The following is a 19470-nucleotide window of genomic DNA, read 5'->3' as shown; positions in this document are numbered from 1 at the left end:
ATTTTCTTTTTCAGGGGGGCAACAGAATCGAGCGGGATTCTCAGTGAGGTTGCTGCACCTTCAGCAATAGAGTCAACTTCAGCAGGGCTAAGATTATAATGATTGATCCCTGGGGAAACACACGGTGGTCCTGGGATTAGCACAGGGATCGCTTCCTTAAACATAGCTACAGCATTATCTGAAAGACATCTGCTATAGTAAGACTGTGCTCTGAGCATAGAAGAATCCTTAATCATAAATGTAAAAGTGATCAAAGAATGGTCTGACAGGAGTGGGTTCTGAGGGAACACTGACACATGTTCTACCTCAACACCATAAGTCAGAACTAGATCTAGAGTGTGGTTGAAGTTATGGGTTGGTTGGTTTATCTGCTGGAGGAAACCACTGACTCAAGTAATGAAATGAAGCCATTTCTAAAGCTGTCATTTACAACGTCTACATGGATATTAAAGTCTCCAATGATAATGACTTTGTCCATTCTAAGGACCAAGTCAGATAAGAAATCAGAGAACTCAGACAGGAACTCTGAATGTGGGCCAGCAGGGGGCCGATATACAACTACAAACAGAAGTGGCTTTTCTGCCTTCCAGTTCAGATGGGTGATGCCAAGAGTCAGGCTTTCAAATGAACTGGAGCCATGTTTTGGTCTAGGATTAATTAATAACTTGGAGTGATAGATTGCTGCCACTCCAGTAACAGGAGGAATATGATAATTAAGATGGGTAGGAGGAGTAGATTAATTTAAGCTAACATACTCCTCCTCCTGAAGCCAGGTCTCAGTAAGACAAAATAAATCAATGTGATGATCCGCTATCAGGTCGTGTACTAACAGGGATTTATACAAAAGAGATCTAATATTTAACAGTCCACACTTAATTGTGATATTAGTTTCTCCAACTTGTGCTTTAGTATTAATTTTAATAAGATTATGGTGATTGACTGCTCCCCTGCTCTGTGCTTGGTGAACTTTTAACAGTGGAACAGAGACTACCTCTATAGTGTTAAATATGTTATTGTTGGTGGATGAGGGTTCTATGGAAGCAGCAGAGAGGTGTGTAAGACTACAACTCTGTATCCTGGTCTGGACCCTCACTGTCTATACCTCATAATAGTGTGTATTCTATTGAACCTTGGTGAAAATTTAAAAAAATGTGTCATTCTAAGTCTGATGTTTAGTTTGTTGGAGAATGAACTCTCACAAAAGGTTATTTTGCAAACCTCAATTCAGGTGAATCTGAAAAAAACATTCAGGAATAAAAGCCTTTTGTAGTTTAAAGTTTAACTATTCACAAACAACAGCTTTTTTAGGGTCACTGCTTTCTTGTAACTTCCTTGACCTTCTGTTGTGGCCAGTCAAGTCCCCTTCAGTCACACGATGACCTTTGCTACCTGGCCCACAAGCCGCCTCCTGGTCATCCTTGTGAGTATCACATTCCCCCTGTGGGGGCTGACCCTCTCACAGCTGCAGTCGTAGACGTTACTTGAAATTCAGAAATGTGCAATCCTGAGCTTTCTGTCTGAAGTATGTAGAAAGGATTCTTCGGGAATAAAATTCTTTTTTCTGGCAGGAAGGTTGTAGGTTCAGTTGAGCCTTGAGGTCTTGCATGTGTGTCCTTCAAAGTTCTCCTGTTTCCTCACACAGTCCACAATCAGGCACGCTATGTTAGAGACTCTAAACTGTGCTTGGGTGTGACTAACTGATGTGTGTGTCCAGCGATGGATCGGCAGAATTCTTTCCACTTTTATATACATCATGCAGACTGTAACGGAGCATATATACACACAAATAACGAATGTTTAATAGCTGTACAAATGATTCCTATAGTGTCTCCACCAAGCTGCACAGCAGGTGCTGAGCTGTTAGCTAGTCAACACTGTGGCCTCCACAGATTGTGTCTGTCATCAATTATTGTGTGTGTGTTTTTGAAAATCAGCCATATCTGCTGCTGTGTTGCACACATAGGTTGGTATAGATTAGGTATAGGTGAGGTATAGATGAGGTATAGGTGAGGTATAGATGAGGTATTATTGAGGTATAGATGTGGCATAGATGAGGTATTGTTGAGCTATAGATGAGGTATTGGTGAGGTATAGATGAGATATAGGTGAGGCATATATGAGTTATAGGTGAGGTATAGAGGAGGTATAGGTGAGGTATCGGTGATGCATAGGTGTGAGGTTCTGTAATTACAGACTGGCTGAAGAGAATCACAGTTGTCATGAAACAGAAGTAAGCAGTCTGGCAGACTTAGGGTGTCTGGTTACAGTAGGTAGGTTAACGTTGGAAACAGGGCTACTTGTCTGACTGTGGATGATCCAACATCTGTGCAAAACCTCATCTTCCAGGTTCTTTGTGGACAGAAACATGTACAAGGGGCTCATTAGAGATGTTTGAGAGTTAATGCTTATAATCGCACATTCTTGTCGCTTATATAGTGGAAATGTTTGTATCGGTTTAAGAAGAGGCTGCTGCAGAGCCTGATTTTTTAATAATGTATGTTATTTTGTTTGTAACTTGAGCATATGCTCTCTTATACCATATGAAACATCTTGCATTGTCCATGAGTCACCAGCAATACGGCCTCTGGCACCCGTCTCCTAAAGTATAAAATACTGTATATGGCCTCTTCGTCAAGGGAAATAATTCCATCAAACTGGATTGAGGGCAGCAGCTCCTGGGAATTTGCCACAATAAGACCAGAAAGCAAAGGGGCTTTCGTTATTAATGTATGTTTTGGTGTAAAGTTGAAGGCCCTCATCTGTTATTAAAGTGTAAAGATCTTGTGTGCAGCTTACATTTGTGCACCGTTTTTCCTTCCATTTACGGTGAAACAGCTTCACATCGTTATGACAGGATTGACTTTGAATTCAAACACATCTTAGTATTTGTGTGTGCACGTGTGTGTATGAGTGTTGGTGTGCACCTGTGCATTAGTGTTGGTGTGTATGCAGGTGTGTGTTAGTGTTGGTGTGTGTGTACATGTGTGCGTTAGTGTGTGTGCATGTGTGTGTTAGTGTTTGTGTGTGGAAGAGGGTCTGCATTTACACCAGATGTTTTTCAAGTCTACCAGCAGCTCCGGGCCCATTTCTTGATCAATCTTCTCTGATGCTCCAAACATCTGGAATTACCTTCAGCTAAACTCACTTGTCCCTGTCCTCTATTGTACTTGTTCTTTCTGATGTTCCTGTTTATTTTGCACATTTGATCAATATTTTATCCAAATTTATTTTAATTGTTTTGCACTGTAAATGACACGCTCCTCAGTAAACGCTCCTCAGTTTAATAAAGGTCATGATCCTCTTTTTTTGGTGCCCCCCCACCAGGAGTGAGCCGCTTAGCATCTGCACTAGTCTAAAAATACACACGCACGCACACACACACACACACGCACACACACGCACACATGCACACACACACAGCCAGTCTGCAACCTATCTTCTGTCTGAAGGCACCACGGCATCCCAGCTCTGGTGCTGTTGGGATTCAGGGCTGGTCGGGTCAGATGATACTGGACCACAGCTGAGCAGCAGGTTGAGATGATCAACTGGGAACAACACACCTGCCTTGACAACAGAAATGAGATGCAAAAGATCGTTAAAATGAGTCTTTCAGAGAGCGTGTAATGTGTGTGAGGCCAGTTTCCCCCTGCTGGGGTGCATGTTGACCCATGTGACTATTGGTCATTGTACCCCCTCAGAACTTATAAAGGGAGTCGGGAAGCAACATTCTGAAATCATTTGCACTAACTTCATGTGTGCATTTCTGTGTCCTGTCCACGCTCCTGTTTCACAGCCAAGTGGAGCAGGAGGGTCTGTCAGACCTGGAGGTCATCTCTCAGCCAGTAGAGGGTGAGAACCAGCGTTTGGCTCCTCCAGTCCAGCTGCTCAGCTTTGGCTACAGAGATCTGCCCCTGGCCACTCTGGACCTGTCACTGGCTGGCTCACAGCTGCTCTCCAACACAGACGAAGATGACAACAGGGATGGGTGAGTGCTTTTTGGTTTCAAACTGCACCACTGTGTCCTCTGTGAATATGAGGGTACAGAGGTGTGAGGCACACCTCTGACAGATTTGCTGTCACAATTGATTGTTTTACAGTATCAAATCAGCCTGTAAAGCTCCATGGCAGAATGATGACGTGATCTCTACTGTTTTAGTATTTTGGCTTTTTGTGACCTTTTGATGGATGCGTCTGCTTTTGTTCTGTCAAGTTTGCCATGAAACGCTTCCTTTCACGCCAGATTAAGATAGATTCTAGTAACCTAGTGACAAGGTTTTTTCTGCCTTTGCATGCTTTTGTGAAATGGTACAGCAGAAACGGTGTGAGCTTATGTCAGAGCTGTTCTTTTGATGAGCAACACTTTCTCCATCACCATGTAAATCTGCTTTCTCACCCATCTTCACTCTGTCCAGCAACACTCTGAACTGGGTCCTCACGAGTATGCAAATCAAAGCCATAAGCTGTGGTATAGAGGCACACACACAGACACACACACAAATGCATGCACCATCAACAGAAGGTACTGCTGACACTCACACTGAGCTTGTATCACAACAATACTCCCCCCACATGTCCCACTTCATCACACATTCTCATGCCTTTACATCCCAGACATGTCCAAGATCATGTCAATCAATCAATCAATCAATCAATCAATCAATCTTTTATATATAGCGTATGTTACAATCAAAATTGTTTCTAGGCGCTGTACAGAATCCCAGGGCCTGACCCCCAACAAGCAACAGTGGCAAGGAAAAACTCCCCTTTAACAGGAAGAAACCTTGAGCAGGACCAGGCTCATATAGGGGGACCCTCCTGCTGATGGCCAACTGGGTAGAGAGAGGAGAAGGGGACAGGTATAAGAGAGACTAGGCAGAGATCATGCAGATACATTCATTATATTAATTATAATAAACTGCCGATGAATACGGAAGAGGCGGGGGGAGCAGAAAACTACACAAGAAATAACATTGCTGGTCTACTTGGAGAGGAGAGGAGAGGAGAGGAGAGGAGAGGAGAGGAGAGGAGAGGAGAGGAGAGGAGAGGAGAGGAGAGGAGACCATGACCCAGTGGGGTGACAGAGACCTGACAGGTGATCATGTTTCTGGACCCCGGCAGCCTCGGCCTATAGCAGCATAACTAACATGTTAACCTAATAATTAGACGACCCCCTAAGTATGATCATTTGTCTGTCTGGGACAGTAACTACAACTAAAGAATTAGTGATAATAAGCTTTTTCAAAGAGGTAGGTTTTAAGTCTAATCTTAAAAGTAGAGATTGAGTCAGCCTCCCGTTCCTGGACAGGGAGCTGTTTCCACATTCTACCCCCTAGAGACTGTGGGGAGAAGTAAACCAGCATTCTGAGAGCGGAGCGGTCTATTGGGATATAAGGTGTTACTAGTTCCGCCAGGTAGGATGGAGCTAGGCCTCTGAGGATCTTGTAGGTCAGAAGAAGAATTTTTAAAATTATTCTAAATTTAACAGGCAGCCAATGAAGAGACAACAGTACAGGAGTTATGTGATCTCTTTTGTCATTACCTGTCAGAACTCTAGCTGCGGCATTTTGGATCAACTGGAGGCTTCTTAAAGAGTTGTTTGGACTCCTTGATAATAAAGAATTGCAATAGTCCAGCCTGGAAGAAACAAAGGCATGGACTAACTTTTCAGCATCATGCCGCATCAGTAGTTTTCTGGTCTTTGCAATGTTTCTCAGGTGAAAAGGGGCACTTCTAGAGACTATTTTAATGTGTGAGTTGAAGGACAGATTTTGGTCAAAAGTTACTCCTAGATTCCTCACAGAGATACTCGAGGCTAAGGAGATACCATCTAGACTGATGATGTGATCTAATCTATCCCTGAGAGTTTCAGGACCAAACCTCAGTGACCATGACCTCAGTTTTTTCTGAGTTAAGGAGAAGGAAATTTGAAGACATCCAAGACTTTATGTCTTTAAGGCAGGTCTGAAGCTTCACTAACTGCTCTGTCTCCTCTGGTTTCATGGATAGATAAAGCTGAGTGTCATCAGCATAACAATGAAAATTTATCCCATGCTGCTGAATAATGTTTCCTAAGGGAAGCATGTATTGTAGCATGTATGTACAGAACCTTGTGAAACTCCATGGTTAACCCTACTGTATGAAGAGGGAACGCCGTGGACATGAGCAAACTGGTATCTATCTGATAAATACGATCTAAACCAGTCTAGTGCTGTCCCTTTAATCCCAATCACATGTTCCAGTCTATGTAACAGGATGCTGTGATCAACTGTATCAAAAGCAGCATTGAGGTCCAGCATCATAGAAACCAGTCCATGATCTGAAGATATAAGAAGATCATTAGTAACTGTAATAAGTGCTGTTTCTGTGCTGCGGTGAGCTCTAAAGCCTGACTGAAACATCTCAAACTGGCTCCAAACTGCTCCAGTAACTGAGTCACCACCACCTTCTCAAGAATTTTAGAGATAAAAGGAAGATTGGATATAGGCCTATAATTTGCTAACACATCAGGATCCAGTGATGTTTTTTTAAGCAACAGCTTAATCACTGCCACCTTGTAGGCCCGGGGTACATAACCTGTCACTAAAGAACAATTGACCGGGTTCAGGATAGAACTGCCTATCACTGGTAAAACATCCTTCAACAGGTGTGTTGGGATGGGATCTAAAAGACACGTGGAGGACTTGGATTTCTGAATTAGCGAAGAAGCCTCAGAAAAATATATAGGGGTGAAGGAGTTTAAGGGCTCATTGGCGACCCTGTATATTCCCACAGTCAGCACATCTGGTGATGGTCCAGTTGTTGGGGTGGCCTGGTTGGCTTTATGTGTGTAGAATATGTGTGTTTACAAAGCTCAGTCTGAGACATAGTTGTAAAGTTAGCTGCACACCTTCGCCAACTCCTAAATGGACCACTCGTGTATTCAAAGCAGTGAGCTAATTTTCTCTTTCAATGCTTCTATTTCCTCACATCATTATTAACACATTTCAATCAGCTTCAAGAGGAGAAGAGGACCAAACCCATTGCTGTTGAGCATTTATGTAAAAACATAACTTTGCCTTTAAACAGTTGCGGTGTGTCCTGGAAGAGCATATAGGGAGTAAGAGTTCCTGATGCTGAAAGTGAGGAAGCACCTGCTGCATCCTGTAGGTGGAGATGACCTTCCTGTTGTGTCTAATACAGAGTGATGGCTACACACACACACACACACACACACACACACACACACACACACACACACACACACGCACACAATTCTGCTTTATATATGGGGCCCACAGTGCTTGAGACCCTAATCCGCTGTGATCATGGGTTCCTTGTTCCAGTTTATACTAGTCCGTCACATCCCATTAGGGACAAGCCTGTCCCATCATTGATGCTCCTGCACTTTCTGATTTCCTCTCGATTCATCGGCGTTCCCCTCACATTCTCTCTTCCTCTCAAGTTCTCAGTCTCCATTCCAGCCAATCTGCCCTGTAACCCAACAAACAAGCCTTGCGGATTTTCCTTGAGCTTCACGGTCGTGAGCAGTAGTTGAAGATCTCCCGCCCTCATTTACTGAACTGTTACAAAACAATGTTCCTATCGGGAGGGACGTGGGCGACATTGTGGGAGGTGTTTGTTGTAGCTGCCATCAGGGGCCGTTGCAGCGTTAACAGTTTTGGCGCCATGGTAAGAGGAGAGTAGTTATTAATAGAGTTGGGCCCATCCATCTTCCTGTCTGCTGTTGGCTGGTGATCAGCACTTTCATGGCTGCCTTCTCCCCCCTCAGTCATCTTTGATTTCTCACCTTTTGGGGGGTTTAAGAGATCTCTACTTCATTGCAGCCTGGATTGTTGCTTCTCTTATGGATGTTGGCGATGCAAAGCCTTTCTGGTATTGTTGATATCTTTGAACTGTGAATACATTTTAGGAAATATTTTTCCAAAATTGACATTAATAAGAATCAATAAAAATGTTTATGCCAGACTTGAAGCAGAAATTCATTTTATTTCCTTTTTTAATTGACCGAGAGAAGAATTGAACAAAAGAAATGTTGTTGTTTGTAAAGATTCACCCCCCCCCCCACCCACACACACACACACACACACACAAACGCACTCTCACACACGCACACACACTAACTCGAGCAGAGGAATGATGTCACGTCCCATCACAGTGATGCTTCTGTGTCTGCCAGCAGCAGAGGCAGAAGCATATGTTGTTGAGTGATTTGGCCGTTCCAAACATGCAGAGTTCAGGTACTGACACCAGATGGTTCATCTAAATTTATACCGATAAAACAAACTATTAAAATAAACTGGCTATTGATCACTATCTGTAATGATTTGTCTGGTCAATGTTCTTAAAGCTGAATGAAAGAGGCAGAAATATCAAAGCTGTTCTGTTTGTCCTTTCAATGATGTTTGGTCAATAATTACATTTTTATTGTGAGTGTGGAGCTGCGGGAAGACAGCAGAGGTGAGAGTGTGAATGTTCTACCTGTGCCTGTGTGTCCTGGGTGTCCTGTGATGGACTACTGACCTGTCGTGCTCTGTATCCCGTCCTCTCACCCAGTGACTGCTGGGACAGACTGCTCTGCCCTCTGACCCTGATCAGTAGCAGCAATTAACAGAAAATTGATTTAGAAAAAAAGTCAAATACTCAGTCACCCCTTTTAAAATAACTCTGCAGACTCTCTTTAGGCTGGAGTTAATTAGAGAGCAGGAGTTTGGATCTGAGAGTCCATTATCTCCCACAGGTCTTTATTCCTCTGCTGGGGTCTGAAGCAGATTTAGAAGACATTCTCAGAAGTCTGACCAATGTGAATATGCAGCAGCTTATTAATGGAAATAATTGAGTTTCTAACCAATGAAACTGTTTTGTCATTCAGAGGTTTCCTCAGTGAGACTTCCAGGATGTTGACTGCAGGCATTTCTGATGTGGAACCTTTCAGATGTAAAATAAATGAGCTTAGTGGAGAACCTCAGCGTGTATTTTATGTTTAGTCCAGGTTCGTTTTTTTTCCTCTCCCTTTAACACAAAGTTTGAGGCTGGTGTTTCTGCTCAAATGTTCTGCTCTGCTGAGGTAAAAAAAAAATAGACCTTGCATTAAATATAATACCAATGGTAGTCATCACCAGTATAAGGCTCACCCCTAAACGTTGAGGTTTTTCTTTTTTGGTGGTTTTTACACAATCGTGTATGTGGCCTGTCATAGAGGCAGGTCAGAAGAGGGACATCTTGGCTGTCAGGATGTTTGATTGGATTATTTCTATATTGATTTTGTTGCACACTGGTTTATTTTCAGATTAGCATTTAAAACTTAAAATTTAAAAACCTAAAATACACAAAAGGTTGAAACAACAACTCAGAAACAGCTTTATTTGTTCCTTTTGGCTACAAGCAGTATCAACTTTTCACAGTGCCAGACAATGACGGGATGATGGGAGGAAGGATGGAGTCTGTCCTGCAGCACATAGGGAGAAGCGACAGATAGTGGGCACAGTCAACTTTCCACTCCAGCTGAGAGCATTTCTGTCCCGCTGGGCTCCCACTCTCAGCCCCTGGTAGCAGCTCAGGCAAGCCATCATTTAACACAGGACAGTAAAAGTCCTGAAAAGGTGTGTATTTCTGTGTGTGTTTTACATTTACAGGCTAAACACACCTGAATACTTTAAACCCTTCTGAACCGTTAGAACCTCCAGACCCTTTAGACCCCAGACCCTTCGGAACCCCCAGAACCTTCAGAACCTCCAGACCCCACAGAACCTTAAGACTCGCCAGAACCTTCAAAACTCTCAGACCCCCCCAGAACAACAAGACCCTAGATTCCTTTAGAATCTTTAGACAACCCAGACCCTTCAGAAAATTCAGACCACATGTGTCAAACTCAGTCCTCGAGGGCCACGATCCTGCCGGGTTTTTATGTCCTACCAGGCTGAAAATGCATTCAGTGGGATAGAAAACCCGGCAGGATCGAGGCCCTCGAGAACTGAGTTTGACATGCCTGACTCAGACGCTCCTGAACCTTCAGAACATTCAGATCCCCCTGAACCTTCAGAATATTCAGAACCTTTAGATCCCCTCCCAGGACCCTCCAGGACCTCCAGAGCCTCCCTTCCCAACACAATCCTGTATAGCGGGTCCCTTCATTTTTGAGTCTGTCAGTTTTCTGATCACAGGTTAATGTCCTCTGGCTTCTTCTCAGAACCTCTCTGAAATCAAGTTTCATGAGGCTGCACTGTTGCCCCCCGTTGGCCACATGGCAGCGCTTTAAATGGAGGTTGGAGGAGCACGAGGGGGGTTAATGTGCTCTGGTGAACTTGTATTTTGATTCCCACAGGTCAAACTGGCTGAAGCCTTGTTGTGGTCGCCATGTAGCCCTGTGGCAGGTCTGTCTGCTCAGCACCGGCTTCAACTGTGTCCTGGTGTCCTGTGTCATCCTGGTGGTGCTCTTCCTGTCGTTGGAGCTGCTCATAGACACAAAACTCCTGCAATGTAAATACAGCATCAGTTCTTAGATTTTTGGAACTTAAAAAAAAAAAAAATAGAGGAAATTCCTCTGACAAATTACAAAAATTGCATCCACTATTATTCTTACAAGAACTAACTTCATATTAAAAGAAAGAAGTGTTTGTTAATAAATTAATGCTTTTCAGATTTAAAAAAATCTGCTGAACATGTGTGTAGAAAGCTTTAGGTCATTTTAATATGGTATAAAGTCACAATGAAAGGTCATGATGCTCACTCTCCTGAAAGGCTACAAAACTTCTAATGACCACACTTATATAAAGCAGCCTCTTTTTCTAATGTCTTTGTTCTGGGATTTCTTTAATGTACCTTTATTTTGAAACATAATTAATTTCAAATAATCATTTAAATGAACCCAAAGATCACAACTGACGAAACCTCCTCTGTCAGCTTCTCTTCTCATCTTCTCCTTGGTTCTCCACAGTTTCCAATGCTTTTCAGTTCGCCAGCATCATCCACTGGATCAGCCTTGTCATCCTCTCGCTCTTCTTTTCAGAGGTGAGACCCTGACTGACTTTGACACTTGCCCTTACTCTGACTCTGGCTCTGATTCTAGTGCTAACCTCAAACTTGACCCTGACCCAGGTCATTCTTTCCTCTTCAGCCCTGATATGTCACAATTGGTAAAACTAAGGTAAACTTTGTTTAAGTTCAGTCTAGGAGTCCTGGAGGAACAGTTGTTATCTTAGATAACAGCTGTTATCTTCATTGTCAGGATATAGTGGGATGCCAGTAAAATGTTTTCAGTGGGATTGATTTTAATAAAATTATTGTTTGATAAAATTGCCGCTTTTATCACACTGTTGAATGGCCAACTAAAAATAAAGGATCTGTGAGAAATGGGTATAGAGGTCCCTGATCCAGTGGAAACCAATTACCCTGACAGCCTGGGTCACAGTGACCTAAAGCAAACATTAATTACCAGTGAGCCAGCAGGCGCAATAATTAAAGCTGAGTTTAATGAGCAGTGGGGATTGAGCTACATTGATACCATCCATCCAAACACCTCGATGGCTCCTGTAGGGACGGCGTTAGATGGATGTGGCGTCACGGTCGGCCCCACCCAACAGCCTGAACACAGGATGGGAACACATGTGACACCCTCCCCATTTCTTAGGTACTCCAGATGATGGATGAGTAGAGCCATTGACATTTGACAATCTGAGATAATTGGAGGGTTAATCAATCACTCCACACATCGGCAGCCTTTAAGCAGCTCTGCCTTGCTGTTCACTTCCAGGTCACAGAAATGACAGGATTGAATGCTGTGTTACATACATTTCCAATGTTATCTCTGCAAAAAAATGTAATTCCCATAAATTAAATTCTTGTGACCACTGTGACACACATGGGCCTCATTAACTTTTGCTGCACCATCCTGACAGATGATGATCCAGAAAGCTAAAAATATCAACAGCCTCTCATCTATTTTAATTCTTTCATTCCTCTCTGTGCCAGACTGTCTTCAGAATTGTCGTTCTTGGCATCTGGGACTACATAGAGAACAAAGTTGAGGTTAGTACTTGTGAGTGTTCTTCACCTCTTTCACTCCTTTCTTTGTCACTATCAGGTATTATTTTCAGTCAGACCACCTGTTGAAATGCTTCTTTCTTCAAACTTTATCTTTCAGGTGTTTGACGGCGCCATCATCGTGCTGTCCCTGGCCCCAATGGTGGCCTCCACGGTGGCCAATGGGCCAAGCAGCCCTTGGGATGCAATCAGCCTCATCATCACCCTGCGCATCTGGAGGATCAAGAGGCTCATTGATGGTATGAGCAACAGCAGCTGTGGTGGCCTCATGCAAGGATGCCGCTTAAATGAAGCATACAGGATGTGTAGAAAGTCATTGTGTGATGATGAAACGTAGCTATTGATCATCCCTCACAGGAGATCGCTGCTGCTCTAAGTGGTATTTATTCTGAGGGTCTGCCGAAGTAGACTCTCAGAGGCCCTAATGAATGCGGTGGTCGTTCTCCCTGATGCTACGGCTCTGATATCTGTTCAGGGGTCAGGGATCACCCTCAGCATTGATCTCTGACTACGGTACATAGAAGATCAAACACAACAAAGGTGCACAAGAGAAGATCGTCTTTGGGTTCTATTTTTTTAGTCAGATAAACTATAGCCAGTAGCTAGCTAGTTGAGCTACTTTTTAGATATATATATATATGTATATACTGTATATATATATATATATATATATATATAAAGTTCACACTTTAATATATTAGATATTTGGATGATTACGTTTATTCGTGCAACAAGGAAAACCAAAACAAATGGTGTCCTTAAATTATTGATTTCATTTTTTACAGGAATAAATATGCAAAATGGAACACAAGATAGTGATGGGACTGATAAGACCATGATCAATAAAGTATAACACAGATTTTATCTCCAACTTCAACCAAATCACATTGCAGTTTTCCTTTCCAGGGAAAGATTTTCTTGTCACTCATCTTGAGCTGTTGTGAGTTATTTACTTTCTTTGCTACAAGCCTAAAGAAGGGAAAAGTGCAAGGCAATGAAGGATTCAGTGGTTAGTGTGGAGGGATGGAGCTGAGAACAGCGAGGTGAGCAGAAAAGTGGAATAACCTTGCCATTAGCTACATGTGATACAGGCTAACGTAGAAAATAACGAAGGCACAAAAATCTCCCGCCTAATGTTCAAGTTTGGAAAGAAGAAGATCAAATCAGCATTTGTGCTGCTTTATTTGTTGCTCTGAATATGTATAAACGCCATCCAGATATTCATTATTGAGCACAGGGGGATTAAAGAGACACCAATCACCTGCCAGGATCGACCCTGTGTGTGTGTCTCTGTGTGTGTCTGAAGGTGTGTGTCTCTTTCTGTGTGTGTTTGTGTGTCTGTCTGTCTGTGTGGGTATGTGTGTGTGTGTGTGTGTGTGTGTGTGTGTGTGCCATATGGTGGAAGGCAGCAGGTTTTCTCTGTATCTTTTTGTACCAGAAAGCTTTTTTGATTTTCACTTTAATGTTTCCATTGATCACAACACTGTCATCATCAATGACACAGTAAGAATCTAGTTTTTGGAGTTATTTCACCTCTACACCTGTTGCTCATAGCAACCTTCCCCATTAGGATGGAGCCTTCAGGTGTCATAAAGGTGCGATTGAGTCTTCTAGAGCCACCTATGAGCAACAGGTCTCCAGATTTCCTACTGTAGCTCTTTAATAGGGACCAATCCTCAGTCCCTCTGGCTTCACAAAGTCTATAATTTATAAATGAAATGTGCTACAATGACACACCTCATTTCAGAGCTGCAAGAAGGAGGTCACGATTTTTATGCTACACAGTGAAACCTGTGATCTGGAGTCGATCCAGGGAGCAACATTTCTATAGTGCTACACAGAAATTGTAAAAGGAAGTCACAGTCAAAAATGAAAACTATGTTAATGGGCTTAATTTCAACCTTTAAAAGAGAGTCACTAATAAGGCTGGTGGCTGATAACAGACGAACACTGTAATCCTATTGACCTTTGCTCTTCCTGTCCTCCTTCATGCTAGCATATGTCCTACAAGTCAAAGTTGAGATGGAATTGGAGATCCAGCAATGTGAGAGGACAAAAGCAGTGAGGGAGGAGCAGCTGGAACGACTCACTCAGATCTGCCAGGAACAGGCAGTAAGTACTCGAGATTCGATCTGAAAGTGTGCTGGAGGAGCCCGCGTGTCCAGCACAGCGTGCAGCTTTGATAACACATCAACAGTAGAGCACAAAACAACTCTGCCTTTACTTACATATTAGTAAAGAGAAGCACATACATTGTTGGTATGAGGCCAAATCTTTGTCAATTTTACAGTCCATTGCAACAGGCTAATATATTAAATCTGTATGAATCTGTAAATACATCTATCACCACGGGGGGGCAGCAGTGCTCCGCAAAGGTTTCCTCATGTTTCATGATAATTCTGCTCAGGGCGCACCAAAGAAGAACAAAGCCCGCAATAATTACTGATGAGAATTTAACACTCAGTTCATAATAACTGCGATAAATACAATATATTGTTCATAAAGTACATTCTTGTTAATCAAATAACTGGGGTAAAGGATAGAGTGGGTAGTTTAGAGGAAGTGTGGTTGAAACCAAAGCAAAATGAAAGTGATGAAGCCATATGAATAGCTTTGGGTACTGCTAAAAAATTTCAACACTGAGAGTTACATATGATTAACTCCTTTCTCTGCTCTGTCTCCAGTTTGAGATCAGGCAGCTGAGAGCACATCTGGCTCAGCAGGACCTGGATCTTGCAGCCGAGCGTGACACAGCCATTCAGATCCAACGTGTGTGGGGAAAACAGGGTAGGAGTTTTCAAGTGGTAGAAGGCTCAGCTCCTGGGGAGTCTGATGATGAAGGCAGATGGAGAAACTTCAGGACCTTTCGTGCTTCTGCAGGTACAGTGTAGACAAATTGGGGAACAGGCTTTTCAAACTGGATTGGTGGAACATCTGGTATCATATGAAAGGGATCGATTCTGCAAATTCAAGCAGCGTAATTACAGAATATCAGAGAAAGAAGCCCGTAGAAGTAAAACCACAGGATGTAGCATTTGCTTGAAAAAGCAGCTTGACAAACCAGGAGAGAGGTGCAGCATAAAGTCTGTAGATAACCATGTGGAACAAAAAATCCCCAGTGCTGTTACATCGGGTGAACCGGATGCCAGAGTGGTGTACAGTTAATCTGGAGCAGAAGCCCCGGAGCAGCTTCCAGGCCAGCCTCTTAGCTGCTCGCACGCTTGCACACAACAGCCACCTGACCGCAGGCGCTCTGGGATCAATACGAGAAGAAAAAAAGCTTTTAGGATCTGGTGAATCCTGGAGACAACAAGAATGTCTCCGCTGTGCCGTCACGCTGTGCGCGAGCTTATGTATTACCCAACTGTCTCCTAACCACAGCGCTCGTGGCAAAGCCGCTCTCACTAGCTCTGACCGCTATGCCAGGTGGGAGTGCTCACTGAGCCGTGTCGGGAGGAGTGGGTTCCTGTCAACATCTGTTTTCCTTCACCTGCAAACCACAATGTGGCCCCACGAGGCCCCGCGGTGGCCACAGTGTTACCCCGAGGGCAGAGTGGGAAATCTGGCTCTCCGAAACAAATGGGCCTTTTTTCAGAAACATGGTGACTTGTATGCACACTTAGGCCACAGGGCCGGTCGAGTCAGGATGACTCAACTCAAGTAGGCTTTATTTGTTCTGATGAATATTGCACCGAGTCTCAGCGGGCTTATCTCGCATGCAGAGCGCTGTCATCTGGATGAGCCATTGAAGAACAACCAGACTGTTAAAGAATAACTGCAGCATTTTCAACTGTCTACAGAATGTCTTTAGCGTCGCTGTGCCAGCCTGCTACAGTCAAACGTTGTGTGTGTGTGTGTGTGTGTGTGTGTGTGTGTGTGTGTGTGTGTGTGTGTGTGTGTGGAGGGAAAATTCAGGATTCTGTGCAATTTATCCTGGTTTAATGGATTTACAGCAGTTACAACACAGTTAAATGTATAAATCAGACAAGTCTCATAAATCCGTGTTACGTTCATGATGAGAGGGGCTCTATAAAGTTAGTGCAAGTAGCCATCAAGAGAGATTAAAGAAAATTTTATATCAGTGCTCTAATATTATCATGAAATGCTTCCTAATCCCACAGAGCATCCTACAAATATGTTTAATTTGTGGTAAAATGGCCACATGAATCTTGCTGAAGCGTCTATCAGGACTAATACCTCAGTTATCCAAAGGCTCCACTAAATGTGAACTAAAAGGATGCACTCGTATTTCAGGGAGGACGGCTCAGTAACCCACCTGTCAGATGGTCCTGTGGCAGTGCCGGACAGGATGCTCCTTTTTCTCAGGAGTCATGTGTTATTAATTGTGGAGCGATTGTCTCGGGCTTGTTTTGGTGAGTGCAATGCTTCCTCTCCAGGGCGGACCCAGGGATTAATATTTTAGACTGAAAAATAAATGAAATTACCCATCAGAGTCTGCAGCGTGTCCCAGGAGACAGGAGCTAGCACTCAGGGTACTCCGAGTTCGCACTCAGCCGGCGGACAGTGAGCTCAAGACCAATCAAGCGAAAGAGGAGCGCAGCAGATCACAGCCACTCACCATGCACCGAGAAGGCCCACTAGGCTGGAGGGATCTACGCGTGAACAAAGAGATCCTGCTCTCTGTCCTGCTTAATGACACCCCCCCCCCCCCCCCCCCCCGCCTACACACGCACGCACACACACACACACACACACACACACACACACACATTTCTTTTATTGCTGAAATCTGCCCTGCCCTGCCTCTGTCCCACTTTCCCTTTCTCCTCTCTGGTGCGCCTGCAGCTAATGTGTAGCGTAGCAGACCCTCGTCGCACCAGCAGAACACCTGTGCCTGAAGCAGAAGCCATCTCTGGATATTATGGTGTAAACATAAGCGACATTTCCGTGTGGCCACAAACGGGCCTTGACACAGTTTAATGATGATCAAGCCGATGGGATTGGGCAATTTGTGCCATTGAATTATGGATTTGTGTTTAATGGATGGATGGAATTGTGTGTATGTTTAGTTAAATTTGTCAAGCAATATTTACATGACTTGATTTTTTTTCAAACCTTAAAGCTGTTTTTTTCAGATGCGGCGGCCTGTGACGACATGAATAACTACATCAGCCAGTACTACAGTGGAACCAGCAGCGGTGAGATTAAACCTCTTTTCCATGGAAAGGTTCCAGTGATACAAACTATCAGGAAATGCAAACAAATATATGAATTTATCAAATAAATATAAAGGTTATTTTCAGACATCCCAGAATAGTTTGAAAGACTTTGCTGCTGGCAATCAATCAATCAATCAATCAATCAATCAATCAATCAATCAATCAATCAATCAATCAATCTATCTATCTATCTATCTATCTATCTATCTATCTATCTATCTATCTATCTATCTATCTATCTATCTATCTATCTATCTATCTATCTATCTATCTATCTATCTATCTATCTATCTATCTATCTATCTATCTATCTATCTATCTATCTATCTATCTATCGCAAATCTATAGCAAATCAAAATGTAGCTGAACGTCTTTTTTAAGATAATCCCGTCTGTCTTGTTGGACTTTCTGATGTGTTCCAGATGCTGGAGATTCTGCCTCTGCCGCCCAAGTCACAACTGCAGCCATTGATGTCCATCTCCCCACCGGCACCGTCCAGTCCAACCCAGTGCTCACTTTGGAGCAAGTGTGCAGCGTCATGAGTGATTCCACGGGCACGCCGCAGTGTGGCTGTGGTCGCCACCTTGGCCACAGCAGCCACACTCCGGGTTCCTCTGTGAGGGACTGCAGCAGCCGCAGCACCTCTCTGGACCTCAGTCTGGGTCAGCGCTCCGCCTTCCTCTCAGGCCCGAGCCCCTACAGGGACCCCAGCGTGGTTGTACAGGAGCTGCTTTCCTCCCTCTCTGAGGACGCCCACCTGTCTCAAAAGGGCCTGGTGGTGGACCCCGTCAATCTTAAACTTCCCAGCCCTGCCGGCTCAGAAGCAGGCAGTCCCGAGCTGGACAACAGAATAAACATTTTCAACTTTAGGAACCAGGAGGAGCTGGGGGGTTGGGACAGGAGCTGTGTTCTGTTGCAAACCAAGCCACTGATCCACCTACAGAGTGGCAGCACTGAGCCATCTTTTGAGGAGAAATGCCGGCTCCTGGGACCTTCTGACCCACCTCTAGACCACCTGCCGGACACATAAGCTACACACACACACACACACACACACACACACACACACACACACACACACACACACACACACACACACACACACACAGAGTCATCCTTTTACTACCATCCTCTTTGGTTTTTATTTGAACCTTTGTGGCAGGTCACAGTCACCCTAACCCTAACCCTAAACCTAAAAGCCTCATGAGTCCTGATGCTGGCTCAGTTCAGTCTCAGCCATTTGAGAACAAACTGGAGCCTTTAGCTTCCAGCTCACATTGATGCTCCTTAAGTTAGCTTGTTCACAACATACAGTAATACAAGAAATCAATTTACCTGGATTTTGGAATCAAAATGTCAAAATGCCCTGATATAGGACAACAGAGACTTTCAACAGGAACATAAAGGAACATGTTTTTAGACACATTCATCAGGAATTTCCACTTTAAAGGGTCCTTAATGCACTGAATATCAAAACCAGCATGGAGCCGTTCATGTCTACTCATCAAAAACTGCTGACCAGTGTCAAAAACCAGGACGCTGCTTTGTGTTCTTGGTTATTTAAGTGTTTTCTAATGTATTTTCTTGTTATTTTGATTCGTATGCATTAAAGCAGAAATCAAGCTGTTCTTTGTTCAGGCAGCCACAAGATCCTTACAGAAAGGTGGACTTCACCAGACTATTTTTAACTTTTTCTCTCCAATATTTGTATTATAGGAAACACTTGATGAAAATGATGATTTCTTTCACATTCGTTTAGCTACAGATTTATTTAACCTGGAAATTCCAGGTCAACATAGAAGCACATTAATTCAGCATTCGAACATTTAGGTTCTTCTACTTCCAGCTGGTTTTAGAACTCTTTTGAGAGCATCTCCAGTGAGAGCAGCTGCCCAAGATTCAGGTAATTTTAGAACTGATTTCACAGCTGGAGCCACGTTCCCCAACCATCACCTGCCCTCCTCCACATGGTGCCATGAACTGATTTGAAATTGAGCAGTAGTTTTGGTTTACTAGTTGACAAACCCCATTAGGATGTGTTTGTGTGGGTGGAATGAGAAGTTTCTCAAGTCCTCATGTTAAAAGACCGTAGAATGCTTGTAGCATGAACCTTTAATAGATCTGTGCCCCCAAAAGGCAAGAAACTTCTTTGCACTTTAATGTTTACAGACTCTTTTCTAAGACGGAGAAAGTTGTTGCCAGTGCTGTCATTTGAATGGGAATAGAAGAAATAAAAGTCAATATTTCCTTA

At 43.5% G+C, this 19470-nt stretch overlaps 1 protein-coding gene across 5 annotated transcripts in view; it reads left to right on the top strand.

The window, feature by feature from the left end:
- The window catches only part of LOC101063220 (transmembrane protein 266-like), a 27231-nt gene extending 7761 nt beyond the window's left edge, over window positions 1-19470 (top strand). For 2 of the 5 annotated variants that reach the window (XM_029845665.1, XM_011609666.2), the window contains exons 3-11: window positions 3794-3985; window positions 10322-10476; window positions 10934-11007; window positions 11968-12024; window positions 12140-12278; window positions 14036-14151; window positions 14724-14919; window positions 17136-17198; window positions 17642-19470. In XM_029845665.1, the coding sequence (XP_029701525.1) occupies window positions 3794-3985; window positions 10322-10476; window positions 10934-11007; window positions 11968-12024; window positions 12140-12278; window positions 14036-14151; window positions 14724-14919; window positions 17136-17198; window positions 17642-18249 (1600 nt within the window). In that variant the 3' untranslated portion in view covers window positions 18250-19470. The remainder of the gene's footprint in view (window positions 1-3793; window positions 3986-10321; window positions 10477-10933; window positions 11008-11967; window positions 12025-12139; window positions 12279-14035; window positions 14152-14723; window positions 14920-17135; window positions 17199-17641) is intronic. The other 3 variants (XM_029845664.1, XM_029845663.1, XM_029845666.1) reach the window with 3 other exon arrangements.

Source organism: Takifugu rubripes, chromosome 13 (genome assembly GCF_901000725.2).
Source record: "Takifugu rubripes chromosome 13, fTakRub1.2, whole genome shotgun sequence".
Taxonomy (NCBI): domain Eukaryota; kingdom Metazoa; phylum Chordata; class Actinopteri; order Tetraodontiformes; family Tetraodontidae; genus Takifugu; species Takifugu rubripes.
Note: the sequence above shows the minus strand (reverse complement) of the source record. Positions and strands in the feature narration are given on the sequence as shown.